The following is a 25,042-nucleotide window of genomic DNA, read 5'->3' as shown; positions in this document are numbered from 1 at the left end:
GATCATTCCACTTCAAATCGTTCCGTACGCATACTCCCAGATATTTTACAGAAGTAACTGCTACCAGTGTTTGTTCCGCTATCATATAATCATACAATAAAGGATCCTTCTTTCTATGTATTCGTAATACATTACATTTGTCTATGCTAAGGGTCAGTTGCCACTCCCTGTACCAAGTGCCTATCCGCTGCAGATCTTCCTGCATTTCGCTGCAATTTTCTAATGCTGCAACTTCTCTCTATACTACAGCATCATCCGCGAAAAGCCGCATGGAACTTCCGACACTATCTACTAGGTCATTTATATATATTGTGAAAAGCAATGGTCCCATAACACTCTCCTGTGGCACGCCCGAAGTTACTTTAACGTCTGTAGACGTCTCTCCATTGAGAATATGGGAAGAGCAAACAATAGTGCACAGTTTCTGACCAACTAATTGCGCGCAGTTTTGCTCGCTTGAATTTTAAAGCAGCCGTGCAATATCTTCCGATTTCTTCTCTCTTCTGAGTATTCCAACTCCGATGGGCGTTTTATAAGTAATGCAACACTTTTTTTCTGTAATCAGGTTCGTTATATTCAGGATTCCAATACACCATATTATTACCCACTCTTTTGGCTAGGAAACCCTATTTTTCAACATGATCTCAGCTAACTGTGACAGCCTTATGCCACCTTAGTGGGGGAGACTGTATGCCCTTATGGTAGCACTCTACTGGCCGACGTCGGAGCCCACTTCTTGCTGCATCAATAACCTCCGCATCATCCACGTACTGTTTCACGCAGAGAGCATTCTTCATTGGGCCAAACATATGAAACTGGAAGCTGCGGGATCCGGGCTGTAAGGTGAATGAGGAAGAACAGTCAAATGGTTCAAATGGCTCTGAGCACTATGGGACTTAACTTCTGAGGTCATCAGTCCCCTAGAACTTAGAACTACTTAAACCTAACTAACCTAAGGACATCACACACATCCATGCCCGAGGCAGGATTCGAACCGGCGACTGTGGCGGTCGCGCGGTTCCAGACTGTAGCGCCTAGAACCGCTAGAAGAGTCCAATGAAGTTTTGTGAGTTCCTCTCATTTGTGTGAGACCGTGCATTGTCATGGAGAAGGAGAAGTTCGTTTGCATTTTTGTGTCGACGAAGACGATGAAGTCGTTTCTTTAATTTCCTGAGGACAGCACAGTACACTTCAAAGTTAGGCATTGCACAATGAGGGAGGACATCAAACAGAAAAACCCCTTAAGAGTCCCAAAAGACCGTCACAATGACCTTACCCACTGAGGAAGCGGCTTTGAACATTTTCTTCAGAGGATTGCTGTTTTTTCCGGTTCGAAGTGATGAACCGATGTTTCTTTCCCTGTGATGATGATCGACGAAACATTATCACGATCAGCCTAGTAAAGCGCAAGCAATTCCACGCACATGGTCCTTCGTTGTTCATTGTGGTGTTTTGTTAGGCGACGAAGAACCCAGCGGCCACCGATCTTCGCGTACCTCATCTGTTGGATGACTGCACTACGAAGAGAGCGATCCAGTCGTGCAGCGAGGTATTTGACTGTGGTCCGTGGATCACCTCGAATGAGAGTTCCGCGCGTTCCAACGTTCCAGGCGTCACAGCTGTGTAGGGTCTTCCGGCATGCAGGAGATCCGACAGATCTGTGCGACCTTGTTGCGGTGGTGACAGACGCCACGCCCGACGACTCACTGCGGTTTCATTCAGCGCCAGGTCTTCGTAGAAATTCCGCAGGCGTCTATGAGAATCTCCGATCCTCTGATTTTCTGCCAAAAGAAACTCAGTGAGAACTCTCTGCTTGGAACGCATCTCCGTGACAGACATTTTGAAGGCTACGTATAGCGCTGCCACATACCAGAACTTAATGAAACTATAGGGGCAGAAGTGAGAATATTTCACGATGTCCCACGACAAATTCAGCATCTTTCAACCGAAAGTAGCTGAGAAAAAAAGATTGTATTACTTACCTACTGAACTCCCCTAGTTTCCTAGAGATTGTTTGCGAGTTGTTATTCGATCTGATGGAAGCCAGTCTGGCTCCTGATAGTGGAATAATGTCAGTTCCCCTAAATTTTCCGAGACTAGGAGCAGAAGCAGTAACGCACAGCTTCTGACCATATCCTCGCTAGAATTATAAACCCCCCCCCCTTCCCCTGTCATATCTTCTCCCTTCTGGTATAGTGTTCCACGTATAATACACATACTTGAGATGTTACTAAAATCTAAAATCTTTCTGACTTCAATAAGGCAAGAAATAGGTATGTCCACTTTTCTGCAGATGAACGCACGATCCGTGTTTTTTTCAGTAAATGTGTATTTTAAATAAAGCTGCTCAAACGGCGGACTCGGCAACACGTCCATGTGCGCTGAGTATCTAAGTCTACCCATAGTCGACATAACCGGAGTATTCATCCATTTTTACGTTTTCTGCGCCTACTTCAAATGCCTCGGTTATTAAAAAGTCTCCCAAGTGTGAAATTGCACGTAGTGATTCGCTTTCTGTCTGCAGAGCGGGTGAAAGCGGTCCAAAAATTAGTGGAAGATTAATGAAGTTTATGGAGAAAACGCTATGAGCGGCTGAGTGGTAAGAGAAAGGCTCCAGCGTTTTAAGAGGCCGTACAATTGAGAGGGGAGTGAGACAGGATTGTAACCTGTCCTCGATGTTATTCAATTTGGACACTGAACAAGCAGTAAAGGAAAACAAAGAAAAATTTGGAGTAGGAATTGAAGTTCAGGGAGAAGAAATAAAAACTTTGAGGTCTGCCGACGACGTTGTAATTCTGTCAGACACAGCAAAGGATTTGGGAGCACATTTGATTGGAATGGACAGTGTCTTGAAAGGAACATTAACATGGAACATGAACATTAACAAAAGCAGAACATGGATAATGGGCTGCAGTCGAATTAAATAAGGGATGCTGAGGGAATTAGATAAGCAAACGAGACACTTAATATAGTGGATGATTTCTGCTAGTTGGATGATGACCGAAGTAGAGAGGATATAAAATGTAGACTGGCAATATCAAGAGAGTCTTTCCTGAAGGTATCTGCCTGGAGCGTAGCCACGTAGGGAAGTGAAACGTGGACCATAAACAGTTTAGACAAAAAGAGAATAGAAGCTTCTGAAATGTGGTGCTACAGAAGAATGCTGAAGATCAGATGGGTAGACCACGTAACTAATGAGGAGGTACTGAAAAAAACTGGAAAGTAAAGAAATTTATAGGACAACCTGAGGGATCAAGGAATTCCCAATTTGGTATTAGAAGAAAGTGTGGAGAATAAAAATTGTAGAGGGAGACTAAGAGATGAATACAATAAGCAGGACAAATGTATGTAGGCTGCAGTAGTTATTGAGAGATGAAGAGGCTTGCACAGGATAGAGTAGTCTGGAGAGCTACATCAAATCAGGCTTCGGACAGAAGACCACAACAACAAAAATATTAAGTCTGAAGTAGGCAACATTCTATGGTCACAGAGAAGTTTGTTCATAAAGTAAAAATGTTCAAGAAAATAGTCGCTTTACGATATCGTTTTTATCTAGCGATTTTCTTCAAGTTTCGAGCGTGTTTTTCAAGGAAGGCTTAAACTACGAGAAGTTCAGCAGTGGGTATCAAATCAGGGGGCAAACTTTTATGAGAACGGAACTCGGACGTTGGTATTTCGTCGTAATATAATGGATAGTATGCTGAAAAGTAGATCAATGTGGAGGCTTTCATGTAATAATAAACTTGATTTAAAAATACGCTTGTGTTTGTGTGGTATCCAAATTGAACTTAAAAATACACTCCTCGTTTAAATACAGAGTGTAATGGGTATAAGTGCAGATATTTTCATGAGTGGTACGTTGACATACGTTTACACTTCAGTGTGCTGATGGTTTTTTCTCTGTGTCGAACAGTCTACTCAGAAAAACGTCACAAACTTTAGGACCTGGTATTTCCTGCATGGCCGAACCTGAACTGCGAAATGAACGACGCCTGTCAATATAGACTAACAGTTTTACATCCATGTGTCCACACTTCAGTACCTCGCCTCCTGTCCAGGGGAAAATAAACATTAACGGCTTCCTCTCGGCACACGTACTTGGAGGATTTACTATTCTAAAACATATGACATGTAAAGCTGTAATTATTAGTGTGCAAAAGACGGAAATACTGACGTAGTATTGTTCAGTACACCGTCCATAGTCACCCATAAAAATACCTGCCCTTATACCCGTTACAGTCCGTATAAACCGAGGTACAGAGCACCACATTTAATTTAGTTTTTGAAAGGGTGGAAATTATTGACATATTTGTATCTTTACATACCCAGTTTTTTCTGAGATTTGTTGGCGGTACCGTGTTTGCTGGGCCACTTAGTCACTTTCACTGTTTTATTCTCACTGAAAAATCACTTGCTCCATAGATGTTTCTTAGTTGTTTCATTCAGATGAAAGCCCTGAATCGGCAGGTCTGATCTGTGTAGTCACTTCAGAACTCACTAGCGGCGCCACCTGTGCAGACCACTTACTATATCTGTCTCTCTTTGGGTACCGCTGCGAGTGCCGTCTCAGTGTGACGTGCTCCGTTCCAACGCACATCCTCATCTAGCTAGGATACCAGTTTTGAAACAAAAGTCAAGTTTGTGTATTTCCTGCCAACAGTTATTTTATTTGTCCTACCTTATCTGCTAGAGCAGGCAAGAAGCGGACCAGTTACGGCTGTAGAAACCAACAGCTGAATAAATTCGTACTCAATGGTGGTAGCGGCATAAGATTTCTCCAAAAATATCTGTAGCTCACATCAAATGAATACCATAATGCACCTTCCAATAAGGCAACGGCCAGACCATTTCTTCCCTGCCCTAAATAGACAGCTGCACAAAATCCGTTAGAAACGATCTACCATTTTTTTATAGGTCCTTCAGTATCACTACGAATAGGTAGAGAATGCAAAGAACGAGGGTGGTAACTAATACGTAAGAAAATCCCATATTATAACATAGTAACAAACTATCAGATCAGTTAGAGGACCACCGTCCCTTGTGATGCACTCTCGGAGTCGACTACCGAAACTGTTCATTACTTTCACCAGCATTCCTGGTGGAATCGCCTTGACCTCTCCACTGATCCATTGCCTCACAATCTCTAAGCTGCGGACATGTGATGGAAACATTCGGCTCTTGAGGTACTCCCACAGAAAGAAATCGCAAGTAATCATATCGGGGGTTCTCTCTGGCCACGCCGTGTCCCCGAAACGTAAGCTGACGCTGCCAACGAACACCGTACGCAATGCTGCCATCGCGTCTCGAGCGGCATGCGCACTCGCCCCGGAAACAAACTGACGTCAAATCAACACCCTGATTCTGTAATTCAGGAATCGGGAAGTCGTGACTAGGCCCCTGTCACGATCTGAATTGACTGTGACAGAGACTGCGTGATGATGCTCGAAAAGGTAGAGTCTAATAATCCTGGAGGCCGAATCTCCGAAACCAAACCGTGATTTTTTCTCTGTAGTGTGGTTTTTCTTGGAATTCCTGCGAACTCACATTACTCTAGCATCGCATGTTTTGCACGTTGGCCTGGGCTATAAGTTCAAATGAAGGACATTGTATTGTGAACATATACTGTAGATACTGTATATACACAGACGTTGTAACCATCAGTGATGTATTCAAACACAGCTGTGTTGAGAGTGGAAGCTGACGGTCAACTCCGGCTATCAGTCATGGTGAGGTTACTAACAAGTGTCAAGGCAGGGCTTCCGATGACCGTGCGTAATGAACGCATAAATCACGCCGTCTTGATGAGCGGTGGCAAGTAAACAGACGGCGGAGGTGAGGGCGGAGGTGCTGCTGTAGCTAACGAGGCAGTCAGGGACGACCGGTTGTCGGGAGTGAGGGGAGGGAAGGGGGAGTAAGTCTTATCTGTCAACTTGTAGCCATCATGCCGGTTTAATTAGTTTGTGGCAACGGAGGAAACAGTATAAATTCCTGTATGTTAAAGCTACTGGTGTTGCTGCCATTTATGAACACCAGTAGATACATAGCATTAACAATGTTGCTGTAGTATATAGATTTTCAGAAGGAAAAATAAGGTTTCAGAGACCGTTCATTATACGGTGGATCGAGGATATTAATGTCTGCTCAGCCTATGATTAAGATGCTTAGAGACGAAGCATAAGGTCGGTGGGACGTGCAAGAGGCAGAAAATGAAGCAACACCCTTCTTGAAGTAATCATCCCGACAGTGGCACGAAGTAATTTGGGGAACCAAGGATAATTGAAATTGCTATAATAGTACGAGGGGTGGGGGAGACTACAGCTCTTGAATGCTAGTTCTGGGGTTTAATCACAGACGCACCTCGTTTGCTAAAACTTGGAGAAATTATTCTGCTATTTTGCTGTGCGTTCTGTATAATCTCCAGCAGTATTCTGTGCACCAGTGTAAATTTAATCAGATTTCATCCATCATAACCAATGTTCTTCCTCAAAAGCCTACAGATATGTCAACAATGATGTAAATAATAAAGTACTGCACAGGTTACTGTTTTAAATGCCTAGCATGACCTTCTCCGGAAGCTATTCCTATTTTGAAGTTCAGTAAATGTTTACATTTGTATTGATGTGATGTCTGCGTGTGTGTCTTGCTACCTCTGTTACTCTACAGTCGTCTTTTTACAGTCTTACTGCAATTGGCCACTGCAGTTGAAAACGCGAATAAGTTTCTGAAACGCGTCGTGCTACGCATTAAAAAAGAGTAACTGGTGCATTTCTTTAGTAGTTCGATCATTATTAATATTATCTTCCCGGAAAAATAGTCTCCGGGACTTTCAATAGTGACCCTTCCCGGATAGTTACTCCTAGATATTTTATGGTAGTTACTGTTTCCAGCAGTTTCTCACCAATAGTCTAATTGTTCAGTAGTGGATTTACTCTCTATTGTATGCGCAACATGTTACGTTATTTACGTCCAGTGTCAAATGCCAGTCTCTGGACCAGTCATCATTCTACGAATGTCATCCTGGCAGTTCGCTAATATCGGCTAACATAACTAACTTTTTACAGACAAGCGCGTCATCTGCAAACAGCCTCATGGACTTTATCCACTGTTTTACTTGCACATAAAGGGTGATCCGCTTATCTGAAGACATTGAAATGCTTCGAAAATTACACATCGGATCCAAACAATTTTAATTATAAATTTGTTCTTCTCGGAGGGGGACATCCAATGATGTCAAACTCGACCCACCACCCCAGCCCTGTGTGTGTGTGTGTGTGTGTGTGTGTGTGTGTGTGTGTGTGTGGAGGGGGCCAACCCCCACTTTTTATAGCAGATTCTGGTTCTACGGACAAAAATACATAAGCTGTGTCTGAAACATTTTTATCGTTTCGCACAAATGGCACTGAATCAGAAAAATCAAAATGGGTAGAAAATCGCATGTTTCAAAATGATATCCAATGACACTTGAATTAATCCCCCACCTCCGCACTGCGAGGATAGCACAGTTATTTCGTAGCTTTTGAAGGGAAACCCCGCTCTGAACGTTGTATTCCTCCAGCAAAACGGAAAGGTAACTGCTCGACGCACCACAGTGACCGAGCGGTGAACTACGACGTATCATAATAGGCAGTGCAGTGCGATCAGGGTTCACTTTTCTTTGGTTGGGTTGTTGTGGGGGAGGAGACCAAACAGCGAGGTCATCGGGTTTTTTCTTTCGTAAATAGAACTTAAGGCATCTCTAAACATTTCATTGCTTGAGAAGTTTTTATTGCCTGCACATTTACTCTTCATTTCTAGAACAGAAATGCAAGACGACAACGACTGTGCAACCACAGAAGAAAAAACTGAAAAGATTTCTGGTTTATGGTGAACGTAGGAGAGATGTTGATGATAGTGTTGCCTTGTGTGCTTAGCGTTTTCCAGATAATGATCGCTCTCGGGCTGTTTTTATTTTTTATTTTTATTTTAAGGGTAATGAAAATGTTCAAATGTGTATGAAATCTTATGGGACTTTACTGCTAAGGTCATCAGTCCCTAAGCTCACACACTACTTAACCTAAATTATCCTAAAGACAAACACACACACCCATGCCCGAAGGAGGACTCGAACCTCCGCCGGGACCAGGCGCACAGTCCATGACTGCAGCGCTGGAGACCGCTCGGCTAATCCCGCGCGGCAAGGGTAATGAAACAACCGTACTAGCGAACTAGTAGCTGTTGACCAAAACCCACTGATAAGCATTGGACAATCGCAAAGCGATTCTGGAATTTCCCTAAGTAGTACTGTTAACATATTGCACCATTATAGGTATCATCCGCATCACATTTCACTGCAACGAGAACTTCATGGTGATGATTTTCAAAATCGAGAAGTGTTTAGTGAAAGGGCACTTCAACAAATTCAAACTAACTCCCATTTCTTTGCTACTGTAGTATTTTCAGATGAGTCTATATTCACAAATCATGTTAGCATTAATTAGCATAATATGTATTACTTGAGTATAGGAAATCCTCACAGGTTACGATTAGTTGAACGTCAACGTCCTTGGTCAGTTATTGTTTGTGAGGAATCATAGGGAACAAACCTATTGGTCTTTATTTTATTAAAGACACTTTGAATGGAATCAAAAATGGAAATTTTTTGGACCAGGAGCCAACAATACCACTTGAGGATATTGGTTCAAATGGCTCTGAGCACTATGGGACTTAACATCTGAGGTCATCAGTCCCCTAGAACTTAGAACTACTTAAACCTAACTAACCTAAGGACGTCACACACATCCATGTCCGAGGCAGGATTCGAACCTGCGACCTTAGCGGTCGCGCGGTTCCAGACTGAAGCGCCTAGAACCGCTCGGCCACCGTGGCCGGCGAAAACGAGAAAGACGAGCGTTTCCCCAGTTGCTAGGTACCATTCGCTGCTCCAGCGACCTACAATAAACTGCTGTTAGAAGGGAGGCAATTTCTTTCGTATAATCTCTATAGAATCTTACGGATACCTCATCTGGTCCAGATGCCTTTCCGCTACTATTTATTAGAAACTGTAGTTACTTTTTGTTCCGCGATCATATTATTTTGTTGAATCGGGTCAGTGCTCCGAACACGACCGAAGCTCGCTGGCGCCGCTACGTTCCCCGATCAGCTGTGAAAGCGGTGCGCCGCCGGTGAGTGGCGGAGGGTTCGGCTAGCGGCGCAGCGGCAGGAGCAACGCCCGAGGTCGGCGCCCCAGCCGCAGCCACAACCCGCCAATTGCCGGCCGCTTAGCGGCGATTGTGTCTGCCGCGGAGGTCGCACTCTGCTACAGGGCGGCGAGGCGAGTTCGCTGCTTACGTCACCCGCCCTCCGGGAACGTGGCCGCTCTGTATGGGCAGCGTAAGGCCCGTCTCACACGCAGTGTGATTCGCTCTCTCCCTACCGGGCTCTGTCGTCTGCTAGTCTCGGTCAACTACAGAGCTGCAAGGTACTGGTTAACGATGGGGAGGCTAGATAAGGTACACACAATAACTACTGATACAGACGACAAGTGACCTTAGAAGTTTGCGTTTGCATACATGATGAGGTGAGTGGGATGTATATGATAAGAGACATAGACTGCACGACTTCTTCCCTGACATAAGGGACAGGTTGAGAATGAAACATATCTATCCCAGCTGCGGTATGGTACATTTCTTCACTAGACACATGCCTTATCCCTAAACAGCGTGAGTCTGAGACAATTACATGCGCATGAGGTGAAAAAGCTTGTCCAGAAACACTGTCTTCTTCTGCGGGCAATATGCGAAGAATAGACATGCACAACACTAAGATTATACAGAAACAGACATACAGATACACACAGCAATAAGACACGAGAACAAGCGGCACAACCAAATTCATTAACAAACAGTATTTCAAAAACAACATATAAAGAACACCTCCGGACAAAACGTAACAGACATGCATACATGCAACGAAACAACAGTCTCCAGGCGGTCACAGTGACAGCGGAAACAGCGACGCTGAATAGGAACACGAGGAAGAGGAAGATGAGATGTAACAGTAAAAAAGGCATCTAGGATTATTAATAAGACAGAACATATAAAAATACATTGACAAACTGTACACACCAATCAAATAATACACTACTGGCCATTAAAATTGCTACACCAAGAAGAAATGCAGATGATAAACGGGTATTCATTCGACAAATATATTATACTAGAACTGACATGTGATTACATTTTCACGCAGTTTGAGTGCATAGATCCTGAGAAATCAGTACCCAGAACAACCACCTCTGGCCGTAATAACGGCCTTAATACGTCTGGGCATTGAGACAAACAGAGCTTGGATGGCGTGTACAGGTACAGCTGCCAATGCAGCTTCAACACGATACCACAGTTCATTACGAGTAGTGACTGGCGTATTGTGGCGGGCAAGTTGCTCGTTTTCAATTGATTAGAGATCTGGAGAATGTACTGGCCAGGGCAGCAGTCGAACATTTTCTGTATCCAGAAAGGCCCGTACACGACCTGCAACATGCGATCGTGCATTATCCTGCTGAAATGTGGGGTTTTTCAGGGATCGAATGAAGGTTAGATCCACGGATCGTAACACATCTGAAATGTAACGTCCACTGTTCAAAGTGCCGTCAATGCGAACAAGAGGTGTCCGAGACGTGTAACCAATGGCACCCCGTAACATCACGCTGGGTCATACGCCAGTATGGCGATGACGCATACACGCTTCCAATGTGCGTTCACAGCGATGCGACCATCATGATGCTGTAAACAGAACCTAAATTCATCCGAAAAAATGAAGTTTTGCCATTTGTGCACCCAGGTTCGTCGTTGAGTACACCATCGCAGGCGCACCTGTCTGTGATGCAGCGTCAAGGGTAACCGCAGCCATGGTGTCCGAGTTGATAGTCCATGCTGCTGCAAACGTCGTCGAACTGTTCGTGCAGATGGTTGTTGTCTTGCAAACGTCCCCATCTGTTGACTCAGGGATCGAGACGTGGCTGCACGATCCGTTACACCCATGCGGATAAGATGCCTGTCATCTCGACTGTTAGTGATACGAGGCCGTTGGGATCCAGCACGGCGTTCCGTATTACCCTCCTGAACCCACCGATTCCATATTCTGCTAACAGTCATTGGATCTCGACCAACGCGAGCAGCAATGTCGCGATACGAAAAAGTGCAATCGCGATAGGCTACAATCCGACCTTTATCAAAGTCGGAAACGTGATGGTACGCATTTCTCCTCCTTACATGAGGCATCACAACAACGTTTCACAGGCAACACCGGTGTATGAGAAATAGGTTGGAAACTTTCCTCATGTCAGCACGTTATAGGTTTCGCCAGCGGCGCCAACCTTCTGTGAATGCCCTGAAAAGTTAATGATTTGCATGCTACAGCATCTTCTTCCTGTCGGTTACGTTTCGCGTCTGTAGCACGCCATCTTCGTGGTGAAGCAATTTTAATGGCCAGTAGTGTATATAGACAGTACATCTATAGGTTCTGTTGAGCGAATTTGCGAGTATCAAAATATATGATACAAGTCGCCTGTCTTTTTCATACTATTGACATAGAAGTTCAAATTCTTTACACCGCTTAGGGACTGCAGATCTTAGTATTTGACATAAATTTCAACTCGATACGTCTACCCTATCCTGGGAAAAAAAGATTCTTGACAGACGGAGAAACAAACAGATGGATAGCAGAGTGATCCCATAAGTATTCCGTTTTTAGCGATTGCGGTACAGAACTCTGAAAATGAAAAAGGAACAAGAATTTTTCTTACATTTCGGGCAGCGGCGACGCGGCCTCCTTTCAGCACCGTCGTGTTTTCGCGGCGTAACAACTAATCGATAAATTTCGGCGGTTCAGCTGCATACATCTTATTTTTTCTTCTTTTGATATTTCGGTCGTATACGTTTGGGCTCTTGTTTATTATGAAGGTTATAAGCTAATTTTTAGTGGGATATTAAAATTATATGGGACGTCTTCGGAATCGGTTTCAGTCCCGGGGTTAGCGTCCCTCTGAATACTAAAGACAAATCATCAGTCATCGTAACGATGGCAGTATTAACATCTTCATGTCTGGCACTATGGTACACCTGCAAGCCGTCGGGACAGAAATGATATTTACAGGAGCATAAAACAGAGGAGATGTCATTGACGTACAGTGAGAACAATAGGGGGCTCAGGACTGACAGCTGTAACTCTCCCGAGAGAACCTGCTTCCAGGATTGATTTTTCGTTGCGACACAGACAACAATCTGCTGGCTGTTTTTCTAATAGCTTTCATACCAGCTCGACAATTTTAGCTGTTACTTTTTTTTATCAAGAACTATGAAAATTTCTAAACTGACGCCAGAAAGTCTGGAAACGTCTCGTGAAAGGACGATAGTAATCACTATTCGGAGAAAACCAGCTCTGAATTAATTTTAACGCATTCGTATCGGTGTGGGAATAACTGATCGCAGTCACTGGGGTGAGGTGATGCGTCGGATTGGCAAGAACCATTAGAAACGCTATAACGTTCCTTGAGTGTTCTTCCTCCTCACTTAACGACTGTCGTCGCTTAAAGGCCGTTTTACGAGTGCTCAAGGAACGCTTACAGACAAGTGGGGTCTTGTAGCGGCAGTTGCCGGAGGGCAGGTAGCTTTTTGCTGTCCGCAAACATTCTGCCTCACCTCGAGTAGCGTATTCTGCGGTTTGCGGGCGCCACCACGTTGTAGTGTTATTTATCTGCGCCGTTATTTCATCCAGTCTGTCGTTCTCCGTACTTGTTGAGTTGTCAGACTACCGCTTCTCTCTCTATTTAGTTAATTTTGTCTATACGCTGCGTACTTTAAGTCTGTTACGATATTCCTTTGAACAATCATTACCTACTCTTCACGCCACTGACAGAAAGCCTGTTCCGGCTTTATACAAAGCGTCGTTTTGTTTGCCTTCGAATACTGTAAGTGATAAAGAAGTATCCAAACGTTGAATCTGCGGATATCAGAGAATGGATGTGATGACGCTGCCACATTAGGACTTTACATGTGTGTTTGCTTTGAGTTACTTTCCGTAAAGAAAAAAATTGTTCAAATGACTCTAAGCACAGTGGGACTTAACATCTGAGGTCATCAGTCCCCTAGACTTAGAACTACTCAAACCTTTCTGACCTAAGAACATGACACACATCCATGCCCTACGCAGGATCGAACCTGCGACCGTAGCAGCAGCGCGGTTCCGGACTGAAGCGACTAGAACCGCTCGGCCACAGCGGCCGGCTTTCCGTAAAGGAACTTCTTTCGACACATCTGCAAGATCTCATCCATCCCGAGGTCCCTACTGTCGTTGTCGTCGTAGTTTTCGGACACAAGGCGTGCTTGATGCAATTCTCCCACACTTACCTTTGTTACCTGTGGTATACACCACTTCCAACAAACACCGAACAACGCGCTCCAGTACGCGGCCGCCAAATACATCGCTGGCCGCACTTCTCTGGGCGGCCCGCTGCTTCCATCGCTGGCCGTCTTCACACGCACGCTCCCTTACGTGGCCGAGAAATACATCGCCGGCCGCACTTCTCCGGGCGGCTCGCAGCTACCATCGCTGGCCGCCTTCGCGCTCGCGCGTTTGTCAGCACACAGGAATTGGCTACGCCAGGAAACATTGCGATTGGTTTTCCCTGGAAAACAGCGACCCCAGCCGACGGCTCCATTAACTAGCAAGCCTTATATAAACCCGGCCGCCGCCGCAAACGACAGTTCTCATCGGGAAGTGCAGTACGCCGTGTTCCAGCTGCTTGTGGATGACTCGCCGCACCACTCGAGGTTACCTGGCTGCTCGGCGGAAAATCTTGCGACTTCACTTGGAGAGTCTGAACTTCACTGGACTTGGGAATAATTACGGGACGTGCACCCAACCATGCACATTCGGACATTGGTATAACCAAACTTTAATTCTGCATTACTTCTGAGTGTGAGCCTGGGTAGACGCTTGGCTAACATAATTGTTGAAAAGTGATTTGTGATTTAATAAACCAGACTGAAGCGGTTATTGTGTTATTCCTGGTTATAACATTAGCAAATTTATGACTCCTTGATACCTCAAGATGTGTCCTATCAATCAATCCATTGTTCTAGACAGGTTGCTCCATACACATCTTCTTCCCTCAGTTCTGTTAAGTAGCTCCTTATCGGCTACGTGATCTGCCCATCTAATCTTTAACATTCTTCCGCAGCACTACATTTCAGGAGCTTCTATTCTCTTCTTGTCTGAACTGTTTATTGTCCATGTTTCACTTCCGTACAGGGCTATACTCCAGACAGTTACCTTCTAAAAAGACGTCCTAACATTTAAATTTTTATTCAGTGTTAACAAATTTCTCTTTCTCAGAAATGAGCTTTCTGCTATCGCCAGTCTGCATTTTATATTCCCTCTATTTTGTCCATCATCAGTTATTTTGCAGCCAAAATAGCAAAATTTGTTTACTACTTTTTCTGCCTGATTTCCTAATCTAATTCCGTCAGAATCACCAGATTTAAGTCGACTAGTCCCCATGGCCCTTGTTTTACTTTCGTTCGAATCCTGCCCGAGGCAGGATTCGAACCTGCGACCGTATTGGTCACGCGGTTCCAGACTGTAGCGCCTAGAACCGCTCGGCCACTCCGACCGGCTTTACTTTTGTTCATATTCATCTAATAACCTCTATCTAAGATGCTGTCCATTACGTACAGTTGCTCTTCCAAGTCTTATACTGGAACTGACAGTATTACAATGTCATCAAGAACTTCAATGTTTTTATTTCTTCTTTCCGAAGTTTAATTGCCTCTCCAAATACCTCCCCTCTTTCCTTTGGTGCTCGGTCAACATGCAGTATTGAATAACATCGGGAATAGACTACATCTACATCTCACGTTGAGTAACAAATAAATTAGGAACATTTCAGTTCTTCTAAACCTGTCCAAGTCGAGTGCTGACGATGCGATACTGAATAGGAAACGCGAGGGAACAACTACAGCTAAACCAACACCAAGCGGACCTCATGTACTACCAAACAGGGACTTTCAAGCACTGCTGAGTGTGGTTGTAACCAGTCGCATGAAATCAGTGACAGGTGTTGCTCGTGAGTTTTGAAAAGTTACCAGCAGAGCTTAGTTAGCACTATGACTGTTCGCACGAAGTTAAAAAGGATAGGGTACAGTGGTCGAACACCTTCTCGTAAACCACACATTTCTATAGCCAGTACTGAGCGACGCATGAGGTGGAGTAAAGAGCGACGCCTACCGATACTGAGGCACTTGCAACGAGTGATTTGGAGTGATGAATCATACTGACGGCCGGAGTGGGCGAGCGTTTCAAGGCGCTACAGTCTGGAACCGCGCGACCGATACGGTCGCAGGTTCGAATCCTGCCTCGGGCATGGATGTGTGTGATGTCCTTAGGTTAGTTAGCTTTAAGTAGTTCTAAGTTCTAGGGGACTGATGACCACAGCATTTAAGTCCTATAGTGCTCAGAGCCATTTTTTTGAATCATACTGTATCTATCGGCAATCGGATGGAAGGTTTTGGATTTGTTGAAATCCTGGAGAACGCTACCTGCCTTAATATAAAGGGCGTTTGGGGAGGAAAGGTCAATATTTTACACACTAATTGTATAAATAATTCCGAACAAAAATGTTATATGATCATAGGTCCGCAAATGCTTCGTTAGGAAGGAACTTTAATTCTGCAAAAGCCATGTGCACTGCGTGAACGTATACGCAATGCAACTGGACCGTAACGTGCTTTTCTTGAAAACAATGATACAGAGAAGTACAGTTACGTTACACATATTACATAATGTTTATTTACTTTGCATTTAGTACATAATGCATTGCAACATGCATGTTACATGTATTCAGTTGGAAAAGACGTTACACGCCTTTTACAAACGGCTTTGTCACTTATCGTACAGATGTTGTACAGGTCACAGAACAGGTTCGAATATCCCACCATGAACGTCAATGCACTTTTGCGCTCTAGCAATAACGCGTTGTGTTGCTTGTTCAATTACCAGTGGTTGGTTCCTAATCAACTCAGCAGCGTGCATGATGCGTCGAAGCAGTCCATCTCGTGTATTTACCCTCACTTTGTGCACCTCTGATTTCATCCAACCCAATAAACAGAAATCTAAAGGTGTAAGGTCAGGTGGTCTTGGAGGCCAGTTAATAGCACCGCCACGGCGAATCCAGTGATTAGGGTAGGTTCGGTTGAGATGGTCCCTCACACGTAAGGTAACACATGGAGGGGCACCGTCATGTTGAAAGTACAGTTCAGTTTGCTTGGCTAAAGGAACGTCTCCCAATAGTTCTACAAATGAATTTTCCGAAAAATGTAGGTACCTCTCTCCTGTCAATTGTTGATTGATAATAAATGGACCTATCAAAAGGTTACCGATCATGCCGCACCAAACATTTATGGCAAAACGAACTTGGAAACTGATATCCACTGAAGCGTGTGTATTTTCCCGTGACCATCGATGATTATTGCGTGTGATGTTTATTCCATGTCGTGAAAACTGGGCTTCGTCAGTGAATAGTATGTATGGAAGCAAATGACTGTTCTCAATTACCCAGTGACAGATTTGAAGTGGTTGGGTGAATGTGGAGATTTTGGACACGCTGTACGTGAAATGGATACAGGTTTTCCGCATGTAATGTTTCCCAACAAGTGTCTGTGGGACATTCATACGCAGGGACATTCTTTGTATACTCGTATCGGGACTTCGCTCAACACTTGGCGATGATATCTTCCTGTTCTTGCAAAGTTTGTTGACGTGCACACTCCGACGAAAAATGTCTATTTGGAAGACAGCCTGTTGCGCGCCAAGTGACAAACACTTTGGTAAACACCCTGCGATCAGGTAATCGTCGTCTCGGAAAGCGCCTGTGGTATTCTTCTCTTGCAGCGGTAGCACTACCGTCGCAGAAACCATAAACATACACCATATCTGCGTATTCCTCATTACTGTAGACATGTGGCAGCACAGCTACACAGCTAACCGTTCCGTCGCCGGTACACTACACAACGCGGCTTACACGACACAAATGCGCAAACAACGGGTGACTGACTACGTACGTCACATAACCATAATATGTGGTAAGTTGCATAGCGTAAATATGGCATGTACCCGTGCGATGTTTGCAAGAAAATCACGTTACGGCCCAGTTGTATTGCGCATACGCTCACGTTGTGCACATCAATTTTTCAGAATTAAAGTTCCTTTCAATACCCATACCCCCTAACGAAGCATTTGCGGACCTATGACCATATATCATTTTTTGTTCAGAATTACTTATACAATCACTGTTTAAAATATTGACCTTTCCTCCCCAAACACCCTGTATAGTGCCACCTGTGGAGTACAGAGGAGCTTGTGTTACGGTACAGGGTTGTATCTCGTGGTTAGGTTGTGGTCTCCTTATTGCGTTTAAGAAAACGCTAAATATAGAATGATATGAGCACATTTTACAGCATTATTTACTACGTATAGTAGAGGAACAGTTCTGAGACGAAGACTGATTGTATTACCGTAACAGTGCACCCTGACATAAGGCAAAATTAGTGGGGCAATGGTTTGTGGAAAATAACGTTCCTCAAACGGTCTTTGCATGCCGAGAGTCCCATGTAACCTCCCCACTATATATTCCTGCATCTAATTTGTACCAAATTTACCTCCCATTCTATAAAAATTACCAAAACCATGTACTGACAAACTATTATTCAACTTAAACTCATTTGCTAACGTTTGACTAAACGGAACCTTATTTGAACTGAACTGTAATCGGTCTCAATACAAGTTGTCTTTATATAAAATACGTAACCGAAGTAAAACAATTATCTGGCCCTAATCAAAATTTCCACTTACCTCGCCTCTTGACAAACTGTTGCATACCATATGGTCCAATGTAGTAATGCGTAATGATAAACCTTGTTTAAACAGTGAGTTAGGGAGAGTAACTATTCCTATGAAATTATGTTCCAAGACAACGATTTTAGAATGAAGTATGAATTCAAATAGACAGAGCAAAACTTAGCATGATCTTCATACATAACATTGGTCTGAACAATACTGTACCTAACAAAGTGAACAGTGATTTGAAAAGGGTACAATCTCAACGGAGAATTTCTATAAAAACCCAACAGTTTAATCTTAAAGCATGATTCTGGGAAGTGAGGCGGTCTTTCTCTCAGCTCTGAGCAAGTTAACTAGCTGACAATCATTCCAAAAATAGAGCTGCACAGTGCTGCAGCCTTACCTCAAACTTCTTTTCTTAAAAAATAATAACATTATTCAAAATGTATATTCTTTTCGCCTTCCAATATACATTCATCCTCGCTGTCCATTACAACAAATCTTCATTGGTAATTCATCGTTTTATAGCTTTATAACTTTATGTATTTTCTTTAATGTATGTAGCCCTCTAATTAAAGCTTTGTATACGACTTGTAGGTCTGAAGATGACCACAGTAGTGGTCGAAACCGGTCACTGTAATAAATAAATTGCGATCAAGACTGTTTTTGATAGTAATAAAAAAAATCTTTCTTCACCTGACATAGCGCTATTGAATATGTCCATCATGTACTACATTTCAACTAAGAATGTACCAGATTACGTAGAGGCAAAGACTGTGCCACAACAAGACCAAAGATTGTGTAACAGCAACATAGCTTGCTTTCTCTCACGTGTACATCGATAATTTACAAAAATCAAAATGACATGCTCAACTTCCAACCTATCTGAAAGCAGTGGGGATGAATTCCCCAGACCCCAGCGTCCAGCATCACTATTTTCTCTGGTTTCGGGACTTGAAGAAGAATGGGCTGCCATTTCTCTGCAGATATTCAGACATCTCACTGAAACTGTTCCAAGCAGAGTTGAATCCTTCATAAAAGCGAAGGGTAGACACACTCCATATGAATGTCCACTAATAAGTGTGCGGATACTGTCAATCAGATAGTGTATGGTACAAGAAAAAGTACCATACACTTCGGTATAATCGCAGAGTGTTGTTGTAGATGTCATATCCTCTGACCTTCAAACAGGCTCATTCGTCAGCTTTGTGGGATCTGTAATTTAGCATAGAAGCTAATCCCATAGCAAATTAGAGGTTTTAACACACGCAGATTATTGCAGTAGCGGAAAGTCAAGAGTCGGAAGCACAAGAAGACTGAATCCAGAACGTCTGATTTACTAGAATCAGCTTCAACAAAGTGATCTTATAGGCAATAAAAAAACGCATTATGACCTATAAAATTATTTAGTATCCTGATGTTAATATGATACGGTGGCTGCAACAAATTTGGAGCTAAATCTTAACATGTCACATACTCGGCAATATCGATGAAGTCCACAACCTCAGTAACGTCTTAAGAATCGAAAGAAAATCTTTCCAGCTTAGCGAAATATCAGCAGTTGTAAAATAAATCTCTGAAGTTGACACGTTTGCCGCACAAACTGTTGTGGAATAACTAAAGTGCCCAGTAACATATCGAAGTGTTAACACTGTTCAATGCAAGCAGAAATCCTTTCAATGATCTTCATGCCACTAAATGGTACAGTTTTATATTCTAATTACCTAAAAACTTAAGTAAGAGATTAAAACGGTCTGCACTTCAGATAAACTAAAGAGAACTTAGCATGCTGTGTAACGTACGAGGCAACTGCGCTTATTTGTCGGATATATTTCTTTGAAACATCGCGCTGAAGTCTTCCTTGGGTACAGGAAGCTGTTAGGAACCACCATGCCCTGCCCTCTAGCGGCTGCATCCAGGAATGTTAGTTCCGCTGGTTGCCACCGTGGCGCTGTGTAGCATTCCCGGGTAAGGCAGGTTGTTTGAAAGGCAAGCGATTCTGACATTTTCTCGCTCTACTTATCACTGTACACAACATGGCGAATAGCTGTTTTCACTGCATAATGTATTAAGATTTCCCACCATTTCATTTACTGATGGAGCGTGGCAAAAAGTGACTCGTTATATGCCACAGTGTGGACTGCTTGCATTTTCACGGCCGCCACTGGAGCGATTTGTGGTTTCTCTTAGTGCTCGCAGATTCCCCCCTAAAATAAAAACGCATCTCCGAATAATCGAAGGATCTGCCAGTCGCCAAGTGACCTGTGGTTAACATTTTGGGCTATTTCTGTTACACTAATCTGGCGTTAACATAAAGTCGTGACGTTCCAGTTTGCCCTGTGTACGTGTCGATATCAGTAAAACCTGATCCGTATCCTACGCACTTGCGAAATACTGTAGTACAGACATACAGGTGTTTAGTGTTTCCAGTATCCTAGCAATGAATCGAAACCTGCCATTTACTTACCGCACACGTGTTAATGACACAATTACTTCAGTTGAGACTAATTAACTGTGTAATCAACGATATCCATTTGTATGTTCATTAATTGCTTAACTTCATATCTTTTCTCATTAACAGTTCATCGCGAGTGTTCGCACGGATGTGTCGATGTTATATTAGGTGTTACGAAAATACTTACTGGATAAAATTTCTTCTTCATAAGTTCAACGGGTCAGTTTGTGAAACATATCAAGAACGCAAAAAATCTTTGTCCGATATCATTAGCGTATGGTGTTAACAATAGAGAACTGCACACTTGTCTCTGTGGTACATTCGAATCTACTTCTGACTGTGGATAACATCCCGTCCGCGATAACATGCTGCATTCTACTTGTTACAAGTCGTCAATTCATTCGCCGACAGGTTAGAAATACCTTCCGGACGTGCTTTCTTTAACAGAGGTCTGTCTGGTAATGGAGCGAAAGTACTGAACCACCCTTCGGTACTTCTATCAATATCCACGCAAAAACTGTAAACCAGTGTAAAGTGCAAGACAGAGGGTACTTAATGGTAAGCGTGCATTATACCACATTCTAGAGTTGCTGCCTGTCCCGGTCGCGTGTGGAACGCGGGAAGAATGACTGCTTAAAAGATTCTGAACGAGCTTGATTAGTGTAGCGTTATCTTCACGGTGTCTGCAGGAACAATAAGGAGCTGAAAGATACCTCTAGATTCTTCACTTAATACTGGTTCTTGAAAAATTATTATTAGGCTCTCGCGGAATAATTAGCGCCTTTTTCAAGCGTCAGACATTTCAGGTTTTTCAACATTTGCTGCAACGCTCAGTTCTCTATTTTCAGCTTTTAGGATATCCCATACAGAGCGCGAACTGGTTTATGAACGATTGGTGCTTCCTAGACAGATTTGTGTGCCAAAGATTTAAGAAGGGGCAAATAAGCTGAAGACGTGAATTGCAGTTTATGTGGGGAGGGGGGATGGGGCAGAACTGGACTAGGGTATTCCATGCGGTGGTATGAACTTCACTACTGCGGTGGTGTAATGGCTAGCACACCTGCCTAATATATACCTACCTCGTAAGCAAGGAGACCCGAATTCAAATCCCACCCATGGTACAAATTTTAATACATTTCTTCAGCTTTTAACAAGGATAAATGCGTTCCATTTGAGGAAGGAGCTGTTTTCGTTCAGTGCGCGTAGTTATTTTCTAAAAGTATAAAAAAAATGGAATACGTTCCATATTTTCATCATACGTAAATTGCTATACATTTCCTACAAGGTAAGTAATGAAGCTATTTTTATCTATTACTTTACTACTTCAATTATTAATTCCGTTGCTTGTTGTTTAAAACGAGTTGTTGTCTACTTAATGTCTTAGAGGAAGCTGCATCGTTCAAGTAGTTTCATTCATCATCATTTCCTTTGAGCCTTTGTCCCGCTTCAACGCAGGTCGGCCTTGTTACTATGGATGGGGCAATGTTAGTACCAGAGGGTGGCCGGATGCCCTCCCTGCTGCCACCCCGAACCCCCCAGGACGGAATTCGTGCACCCCAGCTGTTTGTGTAAAGCGTAAGCATGAAACAGTCCGGACGTTGTCAAGTGTCTGCGAATCGTGTAACTGAGGCGGATCGGGGGGCCAGCCCGGTATTCACCTAGCGGGATGCGGAAAACCGCCTAAAAGCTACATCCAGGCTGGCCAACATACCGGGCCTCTTCGTTAGTCCGCTGGGCGGATTCGATCCGGGCCCAGCGCGCCTACCCGAGTCCAAGAAGTAGCGCATTAGCGCTCTCGTCTACCCCAGCAGGTGTTCAAGTAGTTTCATTACTTTGATCAGCTTACAGTTAACAGTATTTATTTTTAAGAAATACGAAGTATTGAAAAATATAATCAAAAAACAAAGCCTAAAAATCGATGTTGATAATACTAAAGTAATTACTCTTTGAATAAAATGATCCCTACAGACCGGGGCGCCGTCATCAGCTAGCTGGTTATTGTGTATCCTGCAAAATACTTCAGTTCTGCTCACACGACACGCCAGCAGCGGCAGTGACTACAGGCATTGATGGTACTATACAGCCCGTAAACGATAATTGCTTACAACGTACCATTGTGATGTAGAGGAAGTCGAGATGAATGACTTTATACGGACACTCGCAGTCTATCAAGTCGGGAACGTACCGCAAACTGGCATTAAAAGAGAAGAAAAAAACAACAAAGCTATAGTGCGTGAGCATCACGCGAGATTTCCGATTCTCTCGCTCTCTGCGCTCAAACTACTAGCCCCAAGGAAATATTTAATGTTGTCTCATTTTGTACTGGGATAAATTTGCGCTGAGGGACACGGTTTTCAGTTCCTTGCAAGAAAAAGTTTCAAGAATGACCTACCTTCTGGCATGCCAACCCTGCCCCACCGTGGTCGGGATTCTTAGTATGTTGTTCCTCGCACTTCCTCCTACGGCCTATTATTACACCAATTAGTTCCCATATTCGAGCATTTTTGGTCTTAGTTGACCGGCCTGTTACTACGTCACCGGCCTCGTCGTAAACTTAGAAATTGTAAAACTCAAGTTTGTGCAAAATTTTACTTATTAATTTTTCTGAATTTTAACAGCATAAAATTAACAATTGTCTTTTTCCTGCCCTTCTTACTGCGAAACTACTGTGCTTGTAAGGATGACGTTTAGGTCGAATTCTCGACGTAATTAGTACTTTGCATAAAGTCTGCGAAAGTCGACTTTCTCTCATTACCCTCACCGACCGGTGGCGTAACATCCAACTCAATGAAGACGAAAAACGGTCGAATGTCGAAAATAATTCATCTAGTCGCACATTTTTGTACAATGGTAGGAGTTCGTGCCAACAACATTTTAAAAATCCTGACCGATAGCTGGTGGATGTGGGGGTGGAGGTGCCTTTGAAGGTCAGTTTTGTATATTTTCTTGAATAATCCGAAAACCGGCAGCTTCTAGCGAAAACGCATCCCAGTACACAATTAAACTACATTAAATTACTCCAAAACTGACTTATTCATTTTCTTCCTGGGACCAATAATTTGCTGGTAGAGAACGAGAGAATATGAAACAGCAGCACGATGCGCTTGATTTTCTTACGCCAATTTGAGATATTTTCTCCACTTGATAGACCACAAGTCTCCAGGTGTCCGTCTCTACGCCACTGCGGCACGTTGTAAACAATTATTTCTAACACCCTGTATACTACATCTACCGCCACATTCCATGAAACCGATGGAATTCCTGGATGGTTTTTAAAGCAAACTACCATTCTGAATACCACATACGCTACTCGTCTTAGAGCCGGCCGCTGTGGCCGAGCGGTTCTAGGCGCTTCAGTCCGGAACCACGCGGCTGCTACGGTCGCAGGTTCGAATCCTGCCTCGGGCATGGATGTGTGTGATGTCCTTAGGTTAGTTAGGTTTAAGTAGTTCTAAGTCTAGGGGACTGATGACCTCAGATGTTAAGTCCCATAGTGCTTAGAACCATTTGAACTTGTCTTAGAGATTGAGTAATTTTAACGTCACAGTTGGACAGGGAGCACTCGTTTGCGTAACAGTTGTCCTTTACATTTGTCCACAGTGTACATTATTGTTGAACAATTTTCATACTACAGCGGATGTTTTCTGTGTTGTTGCAGGGAAGGCGTTCGATATCACGTACATACGACTTTGGTTCTACTCTCCTCGACCTGAGAGCTTCGCCATCTACAAGAGGACTACCCAGAGCAGTCCCTGGGTGCCATATCAATTCTACAGGTACTGTATGCTACACAATCTGACCGCGAAATATGGAGATGCTTCACGTATAGGAATAAAGATACATTACACAGAACTGGTTTATGATAGATGCTTTATAAACGACCTTTAAAGAATCAACCTGAGCCACATTCCCTATATACAGGATGGTCCGAAAAACTTGTATGTTAGCCTATCACGCCACTGCGTGCGAATTCACGCTGCCCGCCAGAGACGGTGTCTCCAAACGCGTTCTTCGTTTCGTTTTCCTAAAGCCGAACATGAGAGCGATACAGAAGTTGGACACGGGATGATAGTAAGGAGAACAACTAATTGTCTCTGGCGGGCCGCTCTAATTGGCGCACACAAGGGCCTGATTGGCTAACTTCAATGCTAATTAACTCGAAAACGGAGCAACGTATTGAATTTTTTTTAAGAATTGTTGCTCAGCACAACCTACCCTGCAACAACCCTACAAATTTTTCAGATTGTTTCTGACAACCCTGTATAAGTTATTTACCATTTACACTTAGTGCGAGGTACCATAAAACGCAAGTAAAAGGTCAGTCACAGACGAAAGATTGTTTTCCAGTAATTATTTTTCCAGACACATACAGGATGTATTTTTTTCAAAAGTCTCATAGACTTACAGAAGGTAGTAGGTCAAAACTAGAAGAAAAATTCCTAAAATGATACGTCCAGAAACCAACATCTGTTGAGATATTGGCCGTTGAAGATCTGTAGTTCACAGCCTGCATTTAATTTACAGATGAGGCAGGATTCACAAGAGAGAGCATAATACACTACTGGCCATTAAAATTGCTACACCAAGAAGAAATGCAGATGATAAACGGGTATTCATTGGACAAAGTGGCCGTGCGGTTCTAGGCGCCTCAGGCTGGAACCGCGTTACTGCTACGGTCGCAGGTTTGAATCCTGCCTCGGGCATGGATGTGTG

The 25,042-nt window shown here is 43.5% G+C and overlaps 1 protein-coding gene across 1 annotated transcript in view; it reads left to right on the top strand.

Moving 5' to 3' along the window:
* The window catches only part of LOC126260961 (laminin subunit gamma-1), a 1,198,090-nt gene that overhangs the window by 606,155 nt on the left and 566,893 nt on the right, over positions 1–25,042 (top strand). The window contains exon 3 of the mRNA XM_049958485.1: positions 23,988–24,105. Coding sequence (XP_049814442.1) covers positions 23,988–24,105 — 118 coding nt within the window. The remainder of the gene's footprint in view (positions 1–23,987; positions 24,106–25,042) is intronic.

The sequence above is a fragment of the Schistocerca nitens genome, chromosome 5, assembly GCF_023898315.1.
Source record: "Schistocerca nitens isolate TAMUIC-IGC-003100 chromosome 5, iqSchNite1.1, whole genome shotgun sequence".
Taxonomy (NCBI): domain Eukaryota; kingdom Metazoa; phylum Arthropoda; class Insecta; order Orthoptera; family Acrididae; genus Schistocerca; species Schistocerca nitens.
The sequence above is the reverse complement of the archived record's forward strand: the minus strand, read 5'-3'. Positions and strand labels throughout refer to the sequence as shown.